Source organism: Daktulosphaira vitifoliae, unplaced genomic scaffold, assembly GCF_025091365.1.
Source record: "Daktulosphaira vitifoliae isolate Bord-2020 unplaced genomic scaffold, ASM2509136v1 Scaffold_1, whole genome shotgun sequence".
In the NCBI taxonomy this organism is placed as follows: Eukaryota; Metazoa; Arthropoda; class Insecta; order Hemiptera; family Phylloxeridae; genus Daktulosphaira; species Daktulosphaira vitifoliae.
Genome location: NW_026099572.1, coordinates 22,447,572 through 22,471,313, shown reverse-complemented (window position 1 = coordinate 22,471,313; position 23,742 = coordinate 22,447,572). Strand labels below are relative to the sequence as shown.

The window sequence follows — 23,742 nt, the reverse complement described above, 5'->3', positions numbered from 1 at the left end:
TATAAAATTAAAAAATTGAGAACTAACATAAAAACTAGTAATACATATTCTAATATTATTAGCATTAAGTATTCTTATTATTGGTTTTGCATTAATTTATGACATGTTAGTTGGTCATGCTGTTGGAAAACGTTCGCCATTGTTGCACACGAACCGCGCCCCGTCCTAAGTGATGCGCGCTTTTCAACCGCAACCCGCGCACCATCCAACTCACACCACTTCAGTTCTCACGAACGACAAAATACCACACCATATTCGACATAACCGATCAAAACATCTAGTTTATACGTTCACATTCGATTGCTCTGTCGATCTTAACGCGAACTTGTACGCTTTCAAGTGAAATTTAGTCATCTTAGTGTTTTTTGCTCTCGAAAAAGAATAAAAATGGTTCATCTCATTACCGATTCTGTAAGTTAAACTTCTTTCTACATATCGTTCAAAGTTAAATGTTTTAATGCCAAAGTCCAACATGAAGTAGTAATGTAATGCGTGATCGTAGCCACAAGGTCGTTATATAACGACTACCGACATCACCGTCTATTGTGGAGAAACCCGGGCGATGTGAAGAGTTTTTTTTTTTAATTTAGTTTCGGCAAAATGACTTATGAGGAGTAATTGATTGAATTTAATTTAAATTCGCTACTAATACAAAAACTAACAAATTACGCACTGTTAATATTAACCCAATGCTATAGATCATCAAAACATAGAACTTTATGACTTAAAGAAGTGAATTTGATACCTTATCTTTTTACAACAATTCACTTAACATTCTTAATTAGAAATATAATGTACATTTATTCAACATTCATACCAAATGAGATTATTTCCAGGCTAAGTTTCTGTGTAATGCCCTTAATAGCCTTTTTTAAAATACTCTTTAAAATTGTATAAATATTTTAAAAATAGTTATCAAATTATATTACTTAAAAATTCTAATAGCAATATCAATTTTATAGTATAATAAAAAATTGTTTATAATTATTACTATAGAAATTTCTATACAAGTATTATTTTATAATGAGCTAAATATTTTTATTATTTTCACTAATGTTTGAATAATTTTAATATTGCTCTTACTCGGATTAAATATGTATATTTTGTATTTGATATTTATTAGTTACAATTATAGTTTTCTCCATGCGTAATAAAATTTTTATGATTCTATAATATTTTTAAATGCTAAGTACAAACATTTTATAAAAATAAATATACATTTTATTGTTGATTATAGATAATTTGATAACAGTATCACTGGAAAGTTTTTTTTTCAATTTTATTATTAATGTATGCTTCTATTTAACCTTTGATATTAATTTTTGGTGCTGTCATTATGTTTTCTATCTTTTATTCATGAGATTTTTATATATTAAATTATTATAGTTAGGTCTTAAAAAATGTATATATTTCTTACCTTTAGTACGCTAAAATAAGTGTGTATGGGTAATTCTTTTTAAATAGTTGATAATAAATTAAAATTACATACATTATACCATATCACCTTTATGCTAAAGATGCCGAGGTTAACATAAACATTTAGTCTACAAATAATTACTAAGTGTTTTTAAAGAAAAATGAGGAACTAGTAAAGTGTATGAATTTTTTTAATCATTTTTTTTTCAGAAACCATAAATAAAACATTCATAAATTCACTATTAAGATAATGATAATTTTTAGTTAAATTTTATTTATTTTAAACTTTAATTAAACATTTATGTTTTACTTGCAGGCCGATTTAAGTGCTCAGTTAACTGATGCCAAACAAAAATTGGTTATCATTGATTTCTTTGCTAAATGGTGTGGCCCATGTAAATTAATTACACCTTTTATTGAGGTAAATTAGATTGAAATTTTATTTCATTTATGATATTAATATAGTTTGTTTTATTTTTCTCAGAAGTTAGATGCTGAATATCCAGATGTTGTAATATTAAAAGTTGATGTTGACGAATGTGAAGAAGCTGCTATGGAATATAATATCCAATCAATGCCAACCTTTGTCTTTATTAAATCTAAACAAGAAGTAAATAATTCAGCAATTATTATTACAAAAAAATTTGCATTAAAATTTTTATTAATCAATTATTATATTTTTAGATTGAGAGATTTTCAGGAGCTAACGAAGCAAAATTAAAGGAAATCTTATTAAAGAACAAATAATAGCTTAAATGATTATATTACAGTCTGAATGTTTGGGCTTCTTATAATTTAAAATATTTTTACATTAAATTAAAGTAATAGATTTTATTATTTATTATTAAATGTCTTACATTATATTTGGATAATAATCAATACAGTGAAACAATACATTTATACTTTATTAAATTATTGTTATGGCATCATGTTATTAAATATTATTTATACGTAAAATTTCTCCTTTTTCATTTAATAAAAAATATTATAATACTAAATTGAACCTAGTTTAAATTGGTATTTAACTGAGTAATCAAGAGTGTTATACATATTGTGTATTAAAAATGTATTCTTTTTTGAGATTATTTTTCATATTTCATAAAGAAACTTTTTTAAAAAGTACTCTATGAGCTGTAGTCATTTTGAAAACTTGGAGTGTAGAGTAATTAGAGTTTAGTTATTATTTTATTATGTAAACTTCTCCCACTTTTGTCTTTTACTCTACAAATATCAGTAGCTTTAAAATTACTTATTAAAAATTAGTTATTGTTCTGATTTACAACAAGAATCCTAAAAACTGACTATTGAAAGAATTCAGAAATAAAGAATAAAATAATAATATTGTACACCCAAGTTGAAATTGTAGATAAAAAAGTTTGATTTTTTTATTTGTTCTTTATTAGTAAATAAAACTGCCAAAATAGAATGCTAATCATTTGGTATATAAGTATTCATTAAGTGCTAATATACAGTGTAGTATACTTCCTGAAACTTGCAAATCATATTTTTTAGAATCCCTATTCTAATAGATATAAATTAAACAAAAATTGGTGATTTTTAATGAAAAGAACTTTTATAAATATTCAATTTTTCTTTTTTTTTGTAATTATAAATATTAATAGGCTACAAAGTGAAATTGTTATAAATTTAATTTATTTTATAGTAAGCTATACTTTCAAGTATTTTGTGCTTGTTTTTTAAAAGTATTCCCAAAAATAAGTTATACTTTCCACAAATAGCTATTTGAATCTATTATTTTATAGCTAGCAAGATTGTGTACATTTTATCATCAAATATTTTGATTATTTAATGTAAACAAACTAATCTGTCACCCCATTATTTTATGATTGTTATTAATAAAATAGTTACTATATTACCATAAAAATTTATGTATCTTTTAAAATATCTTAGAAAAACAAGTACTAATTATTTTTGAAAATTATAACTAATTAATATTTATACTTTTATAAAAGAAGACAAATATATTTAATATAATAAATATTGATCAACAACAAAACTGAAGATAAAATGTTTAGTACTATTGATACCATAGAGCCGATTATTCATAATGAGTATATATACGTATTCAGTAAGTAAGGAGACGGGTTTTTATTGTTTTCATTGTAACAATTGACCTGTATCCTTACCTACTGAACAACATTTTCTATATTATCCCATGAGTGACGTGATAAATATCATTACTTTTATCATTAAACTTAATTTAAGTACTGATATATATTTAAAAATTAAACTATTTGATTAATTATACATTATTATTTAAACATCAATTATAAATATTAATAATTTAGAAAGTGTATAATTCTTTTCATTTTTAGTATAGATAAATAAAGATTATAAAATTTTAATTTCTTATTTTGTAAAAATAATATTAGAAACTGGACTATACATTTAATCAAGCTAAGTAGTTTAAAAATATTCTTTATTTTCAACAATTATATTTACAATTAAGTAAAAATATAATTTAGATATAAATCAAATTTTAACTGTGAAAATTTGAATTTTGAGTTGTATACCCTGTGCTAGGAGTACCTTTTCTTCCTTCTGCTGCCAAAGCAATAGGTGGCCTGTTATCAAGTGGGTTCAATCCTATCCAAGTTCGATTTTGAGTAGTTAAAGACAAGGACATGTCTGATCTTGAAGTTAGTGCTGATGACGCTGTCAAATTTTCACTTAAAGATTGAATATTTCTTAATTTATTTGAAACTAATGATACATCAGGAATATCTGAAAAAAAAAAAAATAGAAACATATTGAAAATACTTATTACCAACTTACCAGTATTTTCTTGAAAGAGAGCTACCTCAATATCTTCAATACCAACAATTAGTTGCATAAATTCTTTTTTATTTTCAATTACTCCTTCTGAACAAGTAATATTAACAAAGATTTGAACCTGAATTTGTCAACAAAATTTAATAAGATTTGTTAAATAATAATCATTCTTGAAGTAATTACCTCAGGAAAGTTGGCTAGTTTGGCAACATTTGGTCTTCCAACCGAAAAAATGTAGCTCTTTTTATTATGAGCTTTACATAAACTTTTAACTTTTTTAATATGATCCATTAATCCTTTCATACTCAAACTACATATAAGAATACCAATGTGAGTACAATCTTTAATTTTCTCATGAATATAATATTTTTGTTTAATAACTTTTGATAACGATTCTTCAATTAAAACATCAAAATTATTTTTGTAGAGATATACTTCAGATCCTAATAGAAGTATAATATTCAGTATTATCAACTTAAATCAAGGACATTTTTGGTATAACATGTAATAACTAAAGTTTGGAACTTTAAGTATTCATAAGATTTATTTAGATTATTTTTATTTTTTATGAAAATTTATAGGCATATACAGTACCATAACATTTTTTGTTCTAGGGGAGTGATCCTTACATGAGGATAATTAAATTCCTAATTAATATACATTGTTTAGTGTAAAAAAAACAAATACAAATTTATTTATCATTGATGTGCACAAAATGACTAATATAAATTTTATAAATGCATAAAGTTCCGAGTTCTAATATTAACATTACCTTGTTTATTTAATATGAAACGGTTTACATTATTCATGTAATTATCAAATGTTAAATAGATAATATACTTATAATTGCAATCACTAAATTGTCTACCAAACAATTTTACAACATCTTTATTTTCTTCACTATGAGGTAAATCAAGATTAGAAATAACAATTGATTTAATAGAAGCTAACGATTCAACTAAATAATCTATAAAAATAAAGTTTTTTTGAGTACTTTATAAATAAAAAAAATTTAAAAAAAATACTTCGTAGGTGATGATAAACAACATCATATAAAACTAAAATTGGTTCATCTATAGAACTAAATTGTTCAAGTATTATGGTAGAACACTTTTGTATGTCTAAATTTTGTTTTGGTAAAATGTAATACACAGGAAGACAGCTAGTTGGTGTAAGACATGCTCGTCCAAAATGAATCACACAATCAGCATTTACATGCTGAGCTGCTGTTTCATCAACACAACAGCTTTAAAAATCGAAAACAAAATATTTAAAATAATTGATACTTTTGGATCTTTATAAAATTTTTCTTTTACCTGCCATAAGATGTATCACCAAGTATATATACTCGAAAGCCTAACAATTTTTCAAATTCTAATGATATTTCTACACTAATGTGTAACATGTTATCAGGTAATTGAATACACACCTAAAAAAGATTGAAAGTTTTTATATTTTTGAATTACTTATTAAGAAATGGAGATATTTACTGTTTCATAATTTCCTTGTTTAATCCAATCAACACATTTTTCTATTTCGTTTTTATATTGATCCATTTTCTCTATGTATAGTTTGATGAATAAAATAAAATATTACTTATTCAAACAAATTCCATTTTTTTAAATCTCAATTTTGAAAATAAGTTGCAAAAATTTTCAGTGTAACTAGAATGTTGTTTATTAGATAAAATTTAGATCCTTATTAGTTATGATAAAAATTACTACATTACATCCCACGAAATAATTTAAAAGTATCAGTGTATTAAAATAACTTGTCACAATTGTAAAACAACCTTACAGGGGTAATATAAATTATTTCTTAACATTATGAAAACGTTAAAGGTTAATTATTTTACTTGTGTTATCAGTTATTATCTATTCCTTATTGCCACAGATATGAAAATAGTTTTCATTTGGTCTATGGTATTACACTAATACTACAAAACAACAGTATTTAGTGCTAATTATTATTTAGAGGTAGACTCGGAAATTGTTCTAGGAGAGGGAGTAGGCGTTTACCAACCCATTTTTTTTTTGCTCCACCACCGGCATGTCTACACAAGGGGATACCTTTGGCACCTACCTGTCTTTGGGCGCAAGGAAGGGGCGACCTGAAACGAGGGATGTATTTAAAAATTTTACGCCCTAAGAATAGAAAAAAATCTCCCAAAACTTTTTTTGTACTATTTTTATATAAAAAAAAATATTACTAAAGTTTTGCTACTCTGAAAATCTAAAAGCATATAAGGTTAATATTAAAATGTATTCATTAATAATACATAAGTAAAAAGTGTATTTATTTAAACTTCACATACATACTTACTAAAATATATTATATTAGTATAACAATAGAAATGAAAATTAAAAAAATTTTCTTATAGTTTTTTCAATAGATAATGTGTTAACTATATCTTCATAAACCAATTTCACGGTCAGAAATGATTCTATGGTTAAAGCAGCCAAAGAATTAATCTTTTCGTTAGTAGTTTTTAATCATAAATATGATTTGATTCTTTTTAAGACCGAAAAAAAATTTTTTGTAGAAGAGCTATATTTAAGACAAGAAGAATACTCTTAATTTAGTTTTTATAAAAGGATACAAATCTTGATAATTATTTTGTTGAAAATACTTAGACTGCAATTGGGGGAGGGGTGACTCACTCACCAATAATACCGTATCTGCGCTATCTGTTAAAAGGAATATATTACATTGTTGATACTAAAGAATTATTAGTAATTATAAATAATAAGTAATTAAGTGGTTTATGATAAATAAATCACTAAATAGATATTTATATATAATCTCAACAAATTGTGATTCTTATACACAATATTTCAGCTAATATATATAATAGCTAATATTTTTCACTTTCCATTGATAGTTAATATTTTTTTAGCCCTAAACTGTATGAAGTATAATTCAGTTTTTACTATATATATTCAGAAACTTTTTTATTTACTATTTAAAAAAACAGATTAAGTTTATTTGAAATATACATTTAAAAAATATAACTGTGACTCCCTAGGCTTTCTTTGATTTATGTTCTAGCCAAGTATTGATTTGCTTTATTCTTACTGTCCACCATTCCTTTTGTTCTTTTATAAATATATTATAATCCTCTATTCTAAAAAAAAAAAGGTTTAATATTTAATAATAATTTTTGCTGAAATATAAACATAAGTAAAAATAATTTTTAGAAAATGTAATTAAAATGTGTTTATATAACTATTTTAGAAATTATTTAAATTTTACGTACAAATCTTTAACATCTTCACAGCTAGTAGCTAAAAATTTCCAAGTTTTAGTTTCATCTAGTATAGCAACAGAAGTAATAGCATCATAAACTTCATCAGGAGGTGCATTAAACATGTCTTTAATAATTTTTCGATTAATTTTTTGATTACTATCCAACATATAAATCTGAAAACAAAATTATGTACCTAATACACTAGTTTAAAAAATAAAATATAAACATTGAATAAACAATTTTAGTTTTAACAAATTATAGTAAAAAAGTATTGTATAAGTTAATTTATTAATAAGTTCAACAAAAGAAAGAAAGAAAGAATGGCAATGGTATAAATTATTCTATGCTCAATAGATTACTGATCAGTTTTTAATTTTTCCTAAAATGAGGAAATATACTTTGTGATCATAAAATATTTATAATGCATAACATAATATAAAGTCAACTCTCTCACTATATAATCTCGTAAGTATCGCATTGTCTCAAATGATAATCCAAAATGAGCTGAAGTTGTATTTTCAGGGTATAAAATTTCACTTTTTACAATCCAATTCCCACGAACTAATAACGCAATTTTTTTTAAAGGTTCAAATATTGATGAAAAATTTTCATCTGCTAGAACACCACATTCTTTGAGGAGTTCCAAAAGTTTTTGGGAAGATATCATTTTTGCTACAAAAAATAATTATTTGATTATCATATAAATTATTTTTAACACAACAATTGCTTACTGTTAAACACCAGTATTTTTAATTTATTTTCCAAGGAATAGTGTTTTATCATTGAATGTGATAATTGTCTTGATCTTATAGGATTGATGTCTTCATTAAGTAAATTTGTTCCTTTTTTACTGTTATCTGAATCAGCGTTTTTATTTGTAGAACTACTTGATTTTGGTTGCATAAATTTATCTAATTCAGTCTTAAACATTGAAAAAATTTAGATAGTTAAAACTTATAATTTAACAAATATTTTAAAATTATAATCTACTTAATTATAAACAAACATATGGGTGTGGGAAAGCTGTGGCATCAATGAAAAACAATAAAGCAGTAATACCAGTTGCACTGCTAGTAGAAGTATGGATAATAATAGATAGTGCTGACATAAGATGGTTGAAGGATTTTTTTAATGATATCCTATTGAAAGGGAAAATTTCAATATGTATATGACAATATGATGGCACTTATACCAAGATAAAAAGTATGGGCGTAGTAACAGAAGATTATAGGGTAAGAGTAGGAGTGTACCTAGGTTCTACTTTAGGCCCTTATTATTTTTTATAGAAATGGATGAAATTACAAGAGAAATACAAAGAGAGGTACAGTAGTGCATGTTTTTTGCTGACAATATAGTGTTAATAGGAGGAAGTTAATCATGTTATGAGGAGAAAAACCAGAAGCTGTAAGAACAGTTATAGAAATGAATGTTGAAGGAAGAAGAGATGGAGGATGACCAAAAAAGAGATGGAGGGATACTATTGAATACGATATGAGGACAGCTGATGTGTGCATATGTGATGTGGTAGATCATGTCAAGTGAAAGTTTAGGATAAGGGTAGTCGACCACAAGTAGTTGGGATAAAGAAAAAGAATAAGAATTTAAGGAGTTATATAAACAAGGTTAAGTTACATGAGGTTCAAGATACAATACTTTCCTCAATTAATAAAAAAATTCTAGTAATTGTATTTAATACAAAAAAAAATTAATTGAAGAAAGACTTGTTAAATTGCAATAATTTTGAAAACTAATAAAAAATTTGTAAAAATTACATAAATATTGATTGAGTAAACATATCATCTTAGTTTTTGGTTATATTATTTAAAACACTGGGTAACTGATTACTTAGTGCTTATCTAAAATAACCATTTATAATGTGGAATCTCTAAGAATAAAATTTCTTTATTATATTATACTACAAGATAATGAGTCTAATAACTAAAAGCAATATGGTAACTTCTTGATGAAGAGAAATTTTTAACTCATTAAACAGATAGTTATTCTATGAACATAGTATTGATTAATTTTAATATATACTTTAAAAGATATAGTTATTTACCCTCGAAAAATATTGACCATTTGGTACATAGTTTAAATTTATCCAAGGTTCCATTGCTCTTTGTTTAACCATTTCTTGCATTTTTTTCTTTTCACTTTTTCTTCCAGGTCGGTCTTTAAACTTTGCCATTATTTGCTCACTTTCTTCTTCATCTTCTTCCTCTTCTTCTAAACAAGTTTCATTACAATAAAGTGATTCATTAAAATTAAATTAAATTTTAGAACATGTAAAGTTTTGTTAAAAATATAATGTAATGATGTGAGCAATTTATCTTATAAAAATTACCATTTTGCTCTTGAGTTCCATTTATTTTATCATTTTTTGGATCAATTTTGTCAATATAACTTAATTTAGGTAACATATTAAGATTTTTTTTTAGTGGACATAAATGAAGACTTTTACCAGATGCAAACATTATCATATCTGTTGAACTAGATGAAATATTATGTGACTCAAAACTCAATTGATCTATCATTCCACTAAATGAATAAAATAAAGTCGAATAAACTATACAATATTATATTTTACTTATGAATTCTTTTTTTGATGTTTTAAAAAATCAATAACTAAAATTCAGGCTTATTCTAATTCTGATTTTTTCTTTACAAAACATAAATAGACCAAAGAAATATTTTAGTAATTTATAATATTAATTTAAGTTGTCTATTTTTATTTATTTATATATATTTATTTATTCTAAGATTGTAATATAAAAAAATATTTATTTTACAAGGTATTAACTTTTTAAATAAATTAATTAATCATTAAAATTAAATACATTTCAGCAGTAATAGATTTTTTTTTTTATATGCTTTTTAAATCCATTAAGGGCCATAACAGCCTCTGCAATAAGAAGAGGTTTTCTAACCGTTGATACTCAGGGACGGGTCATTAATCTGTTGACGGATACTTGATTACTAGATCAATGTTTAATAGATGTTTGAGAACATACTATGTGTAGTAAAAAATTTTAATTTTTGATTAATAGTTTAATATAGGTTAAAATTATATATATATATAAAATATTTCTTTGATCCATTTATATTTCATAAAGAAAAAAAATATACATATTATGTTATTTTTTTACTTATTAAGCAAAAATAATGTGATTTTTATGAAAAGGTTTTTTAGTTAGTTGTTTAGTGATCTCAAAAAAAAAAAAACAAAATTATAAAGAAAGAATAATAAAAAGTATTTAATTACACCTAATGAATCAATGATTAATAAGATAACATACTTACCTAGGATAAGTACTTTTTTCTTTTGAATTAGAACCACCAACATCAGCTGCTAATTCTTGGCCATGGCCTTTATCATAATTTAAATCTGTATCTAGTGCATATGATATGTCTATTTCTTCACATTCTTGTTTATATTTGCACTAAATAAAATAAAAAATAAATATATTATTAAGAAATAGAAACTTTTAATTAGTTTATTACCTGAGTAACACTTGATGACAGTAATTGATCATTTCTGGATAATCTGGTAGGATAATGCAAGAGGATTAAATGCCTTAGATCATCACTTAAATATACAGGTATCTGAAAGGTAACAAAATGTTTAATTTTTAAGTAGAGTGCTGATTTAAATGCGTTTGTAAATTTTGTTTGAGCCATTTTAAAAGAATCCAAGTTTGTGCAAATTTGTTGTTTGAAGGGGGCACAGAAGTATTTTTTATTATAGGGGGGAATAAACTCCATTATTCCCCAACAGTAAAGCCAGTTAGAATAAATTACTAAATTTTCAAGCTTATTAATTCAAATTTGTACCGGCAGTTGATGTATTTAGAGTAACTTACAAAATTTATAAATGCATATAAATCCACACTATAAATTTTCCAATTACAGTTTATTTTAATACTCACCTCCTTGATAATTTTATCATTAGATACTACCGTATTCATTTTAAATAGAATTCAATACATTTATTTCGGATATTTGTTGTAATAATTTACAAAATTAACAATATTTAATAAATTCCCACATGTACCCGCAGGAAACTATTACTAGATGATAACTGTTGTTATCATATTAAATATTGTTGTGTTTTTAGTACGATAACATACAAATATTATCAATTTTTTAACATTGATAAACTATTAGTTCATTTACTCGTTATTCTCTTTGAGATCATATTGTGATCTAAGAATAAACCCGTGAATTAAAAGATACTGAAAATAATAATAAATGCGATACAACATTTTTTTTCTGGTTGAAAAGAAACGATTGAAGAAAAAATTGCTATAATTTTGAAAAATCTCCTTCAATCTCATTAAAGGAAAATATCTAAAAAAAAACACATTTTAGTTTTCATTTTTTATTGATGTTATACGGAATAGGTTGTGTAATTATGAGACTTATAAGTTATTTGTATTATAATTGTATATAATATAAGGACTGCAAGACTTGTAAAAAGAATGTGACTTTTAACCTTTGTATTATGCTAACAAATGTAAAAATACATTCTAAACTATGTGTTATTTTAAATGTATTAAAATTTAAATTACTGCACTTAGTGGGTTGTTTAATAAAATTAACAATAATTGTTAATTATTGTTTCAAATTATTCCAATTATTGAAATAATTTTTAGAAAACTGAAATAAATTATTACAAATTTTTATCAATAATACTTCAGACATATATGTTTTCAACGACATCTTCTTCTTCCTCGCTATAATCCCAACTATTTGGGGTCGGCTACCCTTATAATAAACTACCACTTGACACGATCTCACACATTATCTATGCTCACATCAGCTGTCTTCATATCGCATTCAATATCATCCCTTCATCTCTTTTTTGGTCATCCTCCACCTCTTCTTCCTTCAACATTCATTTCTATAACTGTTCTTACAGCTTCTGGCTCTTCTCTCCTCATAACATGACCAAACCTATAATCCCTCTTATATGCTCGTTACTTATCTTATCTTCTTTAGTCACTCCACTCATCCATCTAAGCATTCTCATTTCTGCTACACTTATTCTCTGCTCTATTTTCTTATCAACCGCCCAACACTCTGAACCATATATCATAGCTGGCCTCATTATAGTCTTGTAGAACTTATCTTTTAGCCTGATAACATAACGGAGTCTGAACAGTTATGAAAAATAGACTTAGGACTAAAAATAAATAATCATTCATATTTCATAAATGCATATGTAATTGTAGAGCTTAATTGTAAATCATTATTAGATAATGATTTTAATATTGACAATAAATAAATAATTTATTTTTAAATTAAAGAAATAAAATTTAGTAAACAAAATAATTCAGTTAAAATGGACGAATTTTAGTATAATTTATTAGATGATTTAATAAATTATGTAATATTAATGTAAATAGAAATTCAGAATGTATAGCTAGTCTAAATCTTAAGGAAAATTATACAAACAAATTAATTTCTTCTGATAATATAACAATAGCACGCAAAACTAGAGTATAAGTAAAAATCGATGTAAGGTGAGAAATGAAAACAGATTTGGCTGTAGTAAAACCTAACTAAACCCGGATTATTACAACCTGTTCAGTTAGAATCTATTAAACCTATTTTTTCGTCTTTGCTTTGATTATCTAGGTTTGTTATCTATATCTAAAGGGAAAAAATATTTGATTACCACTTAAGTGGCTTTTGCAAAGGCAGTAGTTAATGTTGATGGGGTAATAAACTTTTTGATGGATATGATCACATCTTACAGTACTCCTTCCATTTTTATCATCGACAGAGGGACCTCATTTCGGAATAAGGAAATGGAATTATTGAGTGAGAATAAAATTTAGAATAAAAACAAGGTTTTAGTTTAGCATACCACTCTCAAAGTAATGGGAGTACAGAGTTGAGGAATAAAATAATATTTAATAGTTTAACACACTATGTAAATAACTACCAAAATGTATTATGTGTAACAAATGTATTATTATTTTGTATCTATCTTTCTCTTTTATACATGAGTCCAGCCTAGAGTTGAGTGATGATATTCCTACAATGTTGACACTATAAGCCTTGGATAGGCCTTTACACATAACTAGTGAAACAGTTACCGCACAAATTGTCCGGCTGGTATCAATAACTTTATTCCTTAGGCCTTCTCCGTTTTTAACTATTTTATTCCCTCTCATCTGTTGTCCTCGCGCACATCCGAGATGGGACAATCCGTTTAAGTTCTGTTTAACTCCTCATACTTTTGACAAAAATTTTGCACCGGATGTCAACATGATCCAACCTCATTAATCGCTTTTTACAATTGGCAGAGGGACCGTATACTTACAGAATTATTCTTATCCCCTCCACAAGTAACGTATATCTTGTAAATATTCTACAAATACGCAGGCCTACGTATATCTTGTGTGCATGCGTATACCTTAAAATAAAATAAAAATGTGAAACTATTTTAATACTTTATGAGTTTTAATTTAGCAGTGTACATTTTTATGGTTTAGTATAAGGGTGGAAATTTTAAAAAAGTTGATTATAAATCTATCTTAATTTAAAAATTCTGAGAAGTTGATAAAAGTTGTTGCTTTCATTATTGAGAATACTGAATTAATAATTTTTTTTAGATTTTGCAACTAATAATTAGTTAAATTATAAAAATTAACTTAAATAATACATATTGTGTTAATACACATTATGTGCAATGTACGTTTAATTAAAATATTTGTGTTTGTGAAATTCAACACAGAAGTTGGACTGAGATACATTAGTATATGTAAACATTTAAATTTTTATTTAGGTGTAACAGCATTTACTTTATTGAAAACTTGCAAAATTTTATAAAATCAGAAACGTCTACAAAAATTCTTCTTATTTTATTTATAAAAAATCTAAATACAACTCTAAAATCATTATTACGTGCGTTGGTTTTGCGACACCAAAATCATCTGTTTAATTGAGAACATGATTGATTTTTATACGATTTCAATGAAAATAGTAAATGGACGTTGAGCGTGTATATTTGTATGATTCAAAATATATTACACATGCAGTAGTTAAATTACCATGGAATAATTTCACGAATATTGTGACGTAATTAGTGGAAACCAATGAAAAATATAAGGATAGATTGTCGGTGGTGGTCTAGATCTCAAAGCCTGAATGTTATGTTATTATTAATGATCTAGTTGTAGGGTTGTTTCATTCAAAACGAAATATCGCGATATTACCAAATGGACATGCATCAGAAGTGGGGAAAACGTATTCAGAAAATGGAACGATCGAAGACACGGTGCTATATGATTACAATATTATAAAAGTTGTAAAGCGAGTATCGTTTTTTCTTTAACCATTCTGTTCATTGTCTGTCTATTCATTGTTGTACACAGATCACCCACGCCACTCGTATGTATATATAGTATTTTTTTTTATTTCCATTCATTAGTCGATCTCCCGCGGCGGATATATTTACCGCATGGAACTATCTATCTGCCGCGATACAGCCGCCAGAGATCAACCACGAACCCTGTGACGATGGGGGTTTACATCTCAAGTTTTGCCTCCACCTAAATAATAATACTGCAAACGGCGTTAAACACGATGACGACGACAATGATGTGCAGACGATGCTGCCGTTAGATTACGGTTTATTTTTTGTTATTTTAAGTTATCTTTGTTGCACGGTATTGTTGGCACACTATGATAAAGATTGAAAAAATATTGTTTCTCTCGTGTCATTGTTATATTCCATACTGTGTTGTGTAATACAATCAAAACATGATTATATTTAATTAATGATAAATCGTGCTGGTACATAATATTGGGCGCTTATAAATACAAAAAGCTCGTGCTAGTCTAAGTACGTGTGGTCTTGCACATGTTACACATTTGCTGTTTTTCGCTTATACTGATTTATTTGAGTATATACGTTTCTTTTTAGCTTCGATGCATAGATGAGAAGGTATTAATTTTATCATGATGTGTTTTTTTTTGTGTCTGTTACTACTTTTTCTCAGTTCTCACAGGACCGATTTCTTTCAACGATACGTCAAAAGATCACAAATCGTATCTAGTTGAAGACATTACCCTTAAAAATTGAAAAAATTTCCCTCGTTCCTCGTAAATGGGGAACATTTTTTTCACTTTTTTTTCTTAAAACTGCTATAAATTTTTGAAAAATGAATGTACAAATATAAATTTTTAAAAAAAAAATCTTAGGTATTTTCCTATATTTGATATAACTTTTTTGAAAATCTAACACTTAACCTGTTTATAGGGGGGAATTTAAAATAGTAATTTTTTTACAAAAACTAACTTATTCAACTTAACTTTTGAAAATGTTACGGAAATACTGCGTTCTTTAAACATATATCAAATTAAAGCTTATAACATGTACTACAAAATGAAAAAAAAAATTTATCCCGACAAATTATCTTCTTTGTGCAAATAGCTGTAGTTAAAAACATACTATTTTTGTGTTAAAATTTTCAACTTTAAATTTCTATAACTTTTCGAAAAATGTATGGATTAATACAATTTTTTTTCATAAATATTTTGTGTTTACTTCTTTTATTTGAAATACTTTTTTTAAAATTAGACCATTTTCCTTTATACAGGGGGGGCTTAAATTTTTAAAAATATGAGTAAAAAGTAGAACTTTTCAATTTAACTTTTGAAAATGTTCCAGAAATACTCAGAATTTTATATATATGTCAAATTAAAGCTTACAATAAATACTATAATTTCCAAAAAAATATTTGTCCCGACACTGTTTCTTCCATGGGAAAATTTCAAATTTAACAAAAATGTAATTTTTATGTAAAAATTACTGTTTAACATGAAATATTTTAACATTTAAAAATGACATAACTTATTGAAAAATAAACAAATTAAAATAATTTTTTTTATAATGAAACCATAGATATTTTTCTTTCATTTGATATAATTTTTTGAAAAACTGACTCTAAACCTGCCCACAGGGGGGATTCTAATAAGCAATTTTGCACACAAGTTAAGCTTTTTAAATTTATTTGCTGAAAATATTTCGGAAATATTGATACTTTTATTTTATCTTAAATTAAAGCTTATATTGTATACTTTACTATGAAAAGAAAATTCGAAATATACATTATCATCTTGGTAAAAATGGCTACCGTATTAAAAAATATGCTATTTTTGTGTTAAAATTCTGGGTTTTGTATTTTATTTTATTTTAAAATATTTTACAAGGGGAATATACTGACTCTAATAAATATTATATAATTTAATTGACCTAGAATATAAAGTTAAACTTATTTAATTTTTTGCACTTCGAAAAAAAGTAACTTTAAATTTTGATTAACTTAAATTGTCAATTTTATCGATTGGTGAAAGCGACAAACAGATGTCATAACACTAGTGTTTTACACGCTAAGGGCACGAGGTTCGGATCCGCCTGTGGAATTTAATTTCATGCATTTTTTTTAGTTAGAAAAAAATGTTTAAATCATTTGAATTTATCTGATTTAGATTCAATATCTTCAATAAATATCATAAATCCCATCACTGTAATCTCCTCTCGCGAGAAGAAATGTCTTATTCATGATAATATTATTTTACTATGGGGTTTTTTTTTTGGGGCGGCCATTTATTTTCGAATTAGATTTGATATGATAAAAGTATTCAACTACAAAAGTAAATAATTTTACTTTTTAATTTATTAATATTTTAACTATATTTGTGTATACTACTACCAATCTATAATATTCCAATTTTTTTGGTAACATGTTGCTATATAAATCATTTATAAAAAATATGATTTTTAGTTTCACTTAAATTTAACAATAGATTTTTACTATTGTAATCAAATTATCCAACTTTGCTACCGTTTTTCTCTTTTAAAATCTTAAAATTAGAAAAACATTTATTTGATGTTTTAATAATTCTCATATTTTATAACATAACATTTATAAAATGTTTATTCAAAATCATTAATTTTGAATAATATCTTGAATGTAAAAGTTCATGCAAATATAATTAAATTATATAAGTATAACTCAAAGTATATTAAATATTAAGTAATCCAAAGACTAATTATTTTCGTTGTTGGTGATTCATATCGTTAATATAAACTTAATAAAATTAAAAAGTTTAATACTAGTTTGTTCGATTAAAATGATAAGTAAATAATAAATGGGTTATTTTCTGTTGGATTTTTTTGTGATTAAATCATCTATAATATAATTTATGTTTGACGTAAGAATTAAAGAATTTTTTTAGAAATAACCGATATATTTATACATATGTCAATTCATTATAACAATATAACATTTATATTTCATATTATGATATATCTTATATTATAATGTATAAATCTCTTAAAAGTGTTTCAATTTTTTTTTAATATTTGAACATTTTTTAATTTTTAAACAATTAAACTATTTTTAAATTATCTCTTCCTTTTTTAATATGTTTATTAAAAACTGAATCCTTATTATGAATTGAAAACTATTCTTTAAAATATTGAGACATAAATAATTTTTGAAAACCCTTAAAATTATAATAAAATGTTTTATTGCAAAAGTTTAAACAATAATTTGAAAATATTTTATATTGCAATAATAATTAAGAAATTAGAAGAAATGTGTATCTTGTAGATGTAGAAACAAATATTTTTTTTGGAAATTTAACTGTTAAATAAAATAATATGTTGAGCAAAAATGGAAGGACATTTTATCCATTTCTTAATATATATGAGAATATTAAAAATAGTGATATTATAGTCTAATGAGTCGTTTGATAAAATTGCCACGTCTACCATGAATATCAACGGCTCTTAAAGCAAAATAATACTTGTAACTTGATATGTATCCAGCCAAAAAGTATTGCATTTGCGTTGAAAATGATTCAATATCATTTATGTGGATCTAGTAGGGAGAGTTTTGATAAAGATTACTCAAATAATATAATTCATAATAACGAATGTTCTCATGGCGCTTTTTTAATTTTACTTTTCATTTAAGCATCAAGATCATATCAGTACTAAAGTTAATATTGCTGGTATGTTTTCCATTCAAATCGATACTACTCAAGACGTCACAGTATCAGATATTTGATCCATTATTATTCGTTATGTTTCTATAGAACATATACCAAAAGTAAATGAGTATGTATTATCCATTTTGAGTGCAAAAGAATCAACAAGTAAAGCATGGTTTATGTTAGTTGAAAATTGCTTTTTAAAAAATGATATTGATGTGAAAAAGTGTGTTGGTAGCTCTACAGACGGAGCCTCAAATATGAGGGGTCAATATCAAGGTTTTTCAGCATGACTTACAAAAGAATCACCTAAACAATTTCACGTTTGGTGCTACGCAGATAAACTAAACTTAGTATTGATAGATATTGCATCTATAACAACTCAAGCAATTTCATTATTTGGCCCATTAAACTCATGCGTTGTGTTCTTTCCAGAGTCTTTTAAAAGAATGGATGTTTGGAGAAATTCTACTACAGATAGTTGTGTTTTAAACTTAATAGGTGAAACGAGTTGGTGGGCGAAAGATATTGATTTGAAAAAGTTTTTTGGAATATTTAATGATCCTTATTTAATTCACTCTTTATAACCACATTCCGAGCTTTTCAATTGATTGTCCAAAATACTGAAAATTTTAATAACGATGCTAAGTATAAAGCAACTAGATATTTAAAAGATTTGACCAACTTTGAAACTATAATAACTGCTCAACTATTATTAAAAATATTTCAAAATACAACTCTACTCTCTAAATATTTATAAACTAATGGAATGTGCATTTTGCAAGCAAAAACATTGATTATAACCACTTTAAAAACACTGAAAAATGAATCTAGAAATTAAATTGAAAAAGCAAATTTTTTATAAAAAAATTATCATTTAAATCCCCCCTGTGGGCAGGTAAAGGGTTAAATTTATAAAAAAAAAGTATACCAAATAATAGGTAAAAATATCAAGCATCTATAAAAAAAAAAATTATATTGATTTGTTCATTTTTGAAAAAGTTACGGCAGTTTTTAGTAAAAAAAAATTGAAAAAATTTCGAAAATTAGCGATTTTAAAATTTGTAATTTTTTTGGAGGTTTCCCCATTTACGGGGAACGAAGAAAATTTTTTCAATTTTTGAGGGTAATGTCTTTGACTAGATACGATTTGTAATCTTTTGACATATTGTTAAAAGAAATCCGTTCGGTGAGAGCTGAGAAAAATGGTAACAGACATAAAAAAAAATATCATAGTAAAACCAATACCTTCTCAGCTTCGCATCGAAGCTAAAAGGAAAAGAAACGAGTTAATTTCAAATGAGATTTTATTTTAATTTTTTAAGAATTTTTAGTTTTCTTTAATTTTACAAATGACATAGTAATAATTAAAAATTCTGCACTATAATTTCTTATTTTGAGAAAAAAATAAAAATAATTACATAATAAGTAAAAAGTACTTTTAAAATTCATTAAACTAGTAAATAACTTATTAACAACACAACCTACGTGATTATTGTTTTTTTTTTTTTTTTTAAAAAAAANTTAACAACACAACTTACGTGATTATTGTTTTGTTTTTTTTTTTTTATAAAAAACTAATAATTATCAAATGCAACTCTTAAATACTTTAAAACTTTAATTTAATAATATTTGATTCAATTCAAAAGAAAACATTCATTCGTTAGAATAGGGAAATTGTTCATTTAATTATTTTAAGAATTTATATAAATAAATATTGGTTAAAATTTAGATTAATATTTTTATTACTCTGACAACAGTAAAGTATAATCTAAACAGAAAAATAAATTAAACTTTTCCGTTCAGTTGTTTGTGAGTAAGAGATTTTGTGTTTAAGTACGTAAATTTATTGTATAGTTTTCTAAATTATCGTAAATTGTACAAAGTTTTGAGATTACTCAAGTGATCATTACGTTTTTTTTTATAATGCCAAACATGAAAAACAGAAAATGTGACGAGGATGAATCGTTAGCTTCGAACTCACAGACAAACAATATTTCTAGTGAACATAATTCAGTTGATCCGAAAACTGACCATTCTAATGGAAAAAGAAAAGTTAACAATGACGATGAAACTACAACATTAAATTCACCGCCGAAGAAGTTAGCAAGTGGAAAGTATATAATTGATTCAAGTGCTGGCCAGTCTAGTTCTAAAAGAAAAATTAGCGATGATTACAATGAATATCAAAGAGCTAAAAAAAACCCGTAAATATATTAATTTATTAAATTATTTAGTTTTCCGAAAGAAAGTAAAATTTTTAAAATTCAACTTTTTATTTGCAGTCATTTTTTTTTAAGTTTACATTTAATATTGATAGATTTTTTTTTTATTATTTTGAACAACTTTATTTTAATTACTTTTATATATATTTGTTTAATACGCTGCAAAACAAAATTTGCATTTTTTTAAAAATAATTTAATTTTAACTATGATTAAAAAATTAGATGTTGGGATCATCAAAGTGACATTAACTCAACAACTTTAAGTTCAGTTTTAAGCAATTCGCAAGAAGATTATTGTCAAGTTGAAGAAAACGGGTACATTAATATTTCTGGACAAAACCCGATTATTTTGGATACCTTCAGTTTAGTTAATAATGAAGAAATATTTCACGACGAGATCATATACAATAGAATAAATATGAACTCCGAAGAAGATTCCACTTCATCATTTACAGAAGAAAAATGCCATGAATCGGAGTCCAATATGTTGGAAAACTGTGGTGGTCAAGTAGAAGAGAACGATCATGTTGTTCCTGAACGTATTCCAGTCGTTATGCGTAGTTTTTCTTTGGGTGATGATAATGAACATACTTATGAAGCCTTTCATAAGATATCTAACACGAATTCCGAAGAATTTTCCTCTTCGTTGTTGACAGAAGAAAATGGCTACGATTCATCTGACTTGTACAATAAACAAGAAGATCACATTGATGACCACATTTATTTAGAAAGAAACAGCTCAATTGATGTCATTCATCAACAACTTCCTGTTATTTTGAATACCTATACTTTGGATGAGCATGACAATGTTGAAAACATTGATGACAGTTTTTCTGAAGAAGATGATATAATGAGTTATCAAATGGACTTCGATGATGTCGTTGAAGATGATGATTATGTCGAGAATGATGATGAATATTTTGATTCCGGATATGAATCTTAGTTGATTTGATATGAATGGTTCTTAATGATTCTGACAATACGGAAATTAATATTCACATTCAACAATTTGAAAGTTATGTATCACAGATATTGGCCAATGATGATTGGAATATAAGCAGTTTAGATTCGGAAAAATCTGACAATGACTTCAGCAGAATTTCATATACTGAAAATCTCATAAACGTTGAAAATGAAAATATTATGGTTATTGATGAATTAAATGAGCCAATTATTGAAGATTATTTAAAGTCGTATAACTTAAATATTTTAAATACGATGGCAAATATTTTTGAATTTTTATTTTAAATGTTTATTTATAAAGTACTTTCATTAATACATTCCGATGCCATTATTATTTTTTTTAATTTAATAAAACTTTTTTGATTTATTCAGTTTTAAATTTTACTAAGCAATTGTTTGCTTATCAAATGATAAAATTATTTTTATCTATTTACGTGTACTCAGTTCTGTTATAATTTTTTTTTATCAAAAGTATTTATTTTTGTTAATATCTGAAATGTTTTTTAAGCAATACATTTTTGTTCCATATATTTCTTTTTAAATTATTGGCCTTTTCAGTGAGTTATATGTATTTGACAAATTTTTGCTGTACTTTGTCATATCTTAATTAAATATGTTTCATTTAAAATCTATTTTTTTGTTATTTTAAGATTAACTTTATTTTTTGGTTTGCAATTTATATGCTAAAAATTTTTATAATTAAAATTAGCCACGAGTGACCAATTTCAATTATATGTTGTTAATATATTATAATTTTATTTTAAAATTATATAGTTATTTTAGCATATGAAAACAAATGTATTAGATATTATAATACTTAAAATTTTTTTTTAAAAATACTGTATTCAATTATTATTTTATTATCTTCAGTTGAAACGATAAAAAAATATTATGATGTAAAATAATTATAATTTTCAACAAACCTTAGAGCATTTTCTTTTATTTATTATGAATATTAAGAAAAATTTCCGTGTGTTTAAATTTTTAAAAAGTTATCAAGCCATCCAAATAAATAACTTTTTTCAATATACTTTTCCTTATTTAAATCATATAACATTGTTGTGCGACTTGAAATATTTAATTGAAAATATGTTTTTATATGTTAAGGCTAATAAATAGTGATAGATGAATATGGAATTTTTTTTTTTTTTTAGTTTTCCTGTCATTTTGTATATTTTATTTATAAATCTGTATTTATAAGTTAATTGTTGTTAAATATAAAAATATAAACCTACAAGAAGGAATTCAAAATTACAACTTTTTTACAAAAAATTAATTTTTCAACTTAACTTTTGAAAGAGTTCCGGAAATACTGACACATTAATATATATCTTAAATTAAAGCTTATGTAATATACTTGACACGGCACCACCTTTTGCTCTAGGCTGGTGCTCGCCCGTGTCTCTCTCGATGTCAGCCGTCCAGCTATTAATATGACAATCGGTTGTCTCCCCGCCCTAACACTGAGATAAGGCCGCCGCCGAATATGGATTACCGATATTGTGTTCTGTTCCGTTTACGACGTACACCTAACCGGTTACTCGAATCCGTTTCCGTGTTTACTTTTCTACCTTTTGGTTGGTTTTGTTTTATATAACATTTTCGTCGACCGTTACGCGTCAAGCATCCGTCTTGGTGAAATATTCGCAAAAGCTAAAGTGAACTAAATATATTTTCAACACATGTACTAATATTACTTATCGGGAACGTTTTGTGTACCCGCCCAAACGTATATTGGATTACGCATTATACTTTATTATGAAAAACATAATTTTGAACTTTATTTTGTTTTTATGGTGAAAATTTCTTATTCATATTAAAGTTTTTTTACTACATTATTCTTTTGGGGGCTCTTTTTTATTTTTTTAGCACTCACTTGACCAACTTTTTTAACGATACATCAAATGATCATAACTATTATCTAGTTAAAGATATTACCCTAAAAAATTGAATAAATTTTCACTTTATCATTTAAAAAATTACTGAGCCCATATTTTCCATATAGATAATTAAAATCATTCATTTCCAATGTTTTTTTATATTGTCGAATTAGGATAGATATGATAATAGATTTCAATTACAAAATTA

The 23,742-nt window shown here is 25.2% G+C and overlaps 4 protein-coding genes across 6 annotated transcripts; 2 read left to right on the top strand and 2 right to left on the bottom strand.

The window, feature by feature from the left end:
• The first annotated feature begins 204 nt into the window (after positions 1-204).
• Positions 205-2,345, top strand: LOC126894795 (thioredoxin-2-like). Its single transcript, XM_050666060.1, has 4 exons — positions 205-411; positions 1,733-1,837; positions 1,901-2,026; positions 2,101-2,345. The coding sequence occupies exons 1-4, from the start codon at positions 388-390 to the stop codon at positions 2,161-2,163; spliced, it is 318 nt and encodes a 105-aa protein (XP_050522017.1). The 5' UTR covers positions 205-387; the 3' UTR covers positions 2,164-2,345.
• A 1,494-nt stretch (positions 2,346-3,839) lies between these two features.
• On the bottom strand, positions 3,840-6,449 carry LOC126894783 (2-(3-amino-3-carboxypropyl)histidine synthase subunit 2). Of its 2 annotated transcripts, XM_050666041.1 has the most exons (7): positions 5,700-6,424; positions 5,526-5,638; positions 5,235-5,455; positions 4,982-5,176; positions 4,393-4,652; positions 4,213-4,330; positions 3,840-4,161 (listed from the first exon to the last, which is right to left on the bottom strand). In XM_050666041.1, the coding sequence occupies exons 1-7, from the start codon at positions 5,763-5,765 to the stop codon at positions 3,917-3,919; spliced, it is 1,218 nt and encodes a 405-aa protein (XP_050521998.1). In that variant the 5' UTR covers positions 5,766-6,424; the 3' UTR covers positions 3,840-3,916. The 2 variants fall into 2 exon arrangements, with proteins under 2 accessions (XP_050521998.1, XP_050521997.1); XM_050666040.1 differs by having other exon boundaries at positions 3,840-4,330; positions 5,700-6,449.
• A 684-nt stretch (positions 6,450-7,133) lies between these two features.
• On the bottom strand, positions 7,134-11,532 carry LOC126894782 (DNA-directed RNA polymerase III subunit RPC5). 2 transcript variants are annotated; one of them, XM_050666038.1, is made up of 9 exons: positions 11,383-11,532; positions 10,958-11,059; positions 10,757-10,896; positions 9,801-9,994; positions 9,516-9,682; positions 8,188-8,377; positions 7,911-8,128; positions 7,466-7,629; positions 7,134-7,333 (listed from the first exon to the last, which is right to left on the bottom strand). In XM_050666038.1, the coding sequence occupies exons 1-9, from the start codon at positions 11,419-11,421 to the stop codon at positions 7,231-7,233; spliced, it is 1,317 nt and encodes a 438-aa protein (XP_050521995.1). In that variant the 5' UTR covers positions 11,422-11,532; the 3' UTR covers positions 7,134-7,230. The 2 variants fall into 2 exon arrangements, with proteins under 2 accessions (XP_050521995.1, XP_050521996.1); XM_050666039.1 differs by having other exon boundaries at positions 9,516-9,679.
• An 8,869-nt stretch (positions 11,533-20,401) lies between these two features.
• On the top strand, positions 20,402-21,634 carry LOC126908240 (uncharacterized protein DDB_G0273453/DDB_G0273565-like). Its single transcript, XM_050690179.1, has 2 exons — positions 20,402-20,673; positions 20,914-21,634. Exons 1-2 carry the CDS (start codon positions 20,402-20,404, stop codon positions 21,632-21,634), a joined length of 993 nt encoding a protein of 330 aa, XP_050546136.1.
• The last annotated feature ends 2,108 nt before the right edge of the window (positions 21,635-23,742 follow it).

Coding starts and splice junctions, on each gene's coding strand:
- LOC126894782 (XM_050666038.1), bottom strand. CDS start 11,421: ATGAATACGGTAGTATCTAATGATAAAATTATCAAGGAG. Junction 9,995..10,756: donor GAAAAAAGTACTTATCCTAG/GTAAGTATGTTA, acceptor TTATTCATTTAG/TGGAATGATAGATCAATTGA. Junction 7,630..7,910: donor GATACTTACGAGATTATATA/GTGAGAGAGTTG, acceptor TTTTGTTTTCAG/ATTTATATGTTGGATAGTAA.
- LOC126894783 (XM_050666040.1), bottom strand. CDS start 5,765: ATGGATCAATATAAAAACGAAATAGAAAAATGTGTTGATTGGATTAAA. Junction 5,456..5,525: donor GGTGATACATCTTATGGCAG/GTAAAAGAAAAA, acceptor CGATTTTTAAAG/CTGTTGTGTTGATGAAACAG. Junction 4,653..4,981: donor TTTCATATTAAATAAACAAG/GTAATGTTAATA, acceptor TACTTCTATTAG/GATCTGAAGTATATCTCTAC.
- LOC126908240 (XM_050690179.1), top strand. CDS start 20,402: ATGAAAAACAGAAAATGTGACGAGGATGAATCGTTAGCTTCGAACTCA. Junction 20,674..20,913: donor CAAAGAGCTAAAAAAAACCC/GTAAATATATTA, acceptor TTAAAAAATTAG/ATGTTGGGATCATCAAAGTG.
- LOC126894795 (XM_050666060.1), top strand. CDS start 388: ATGGTTCATCTCATTACCGATTCT. Junction 1,838..1,900: donor TAATTACACCTTTTATTGAG/GTAAATTAGATT, acceptor TATTTTTCTCAG/AAGTTAGATGCTGAATATCC. Junction 2,027..2,100: donor TTATTAAATCTAAACAAGAA/GTAAATAATTCA, acceptor TTATATTTTTAG/ATTGAGAGATTTTCAGGAGC.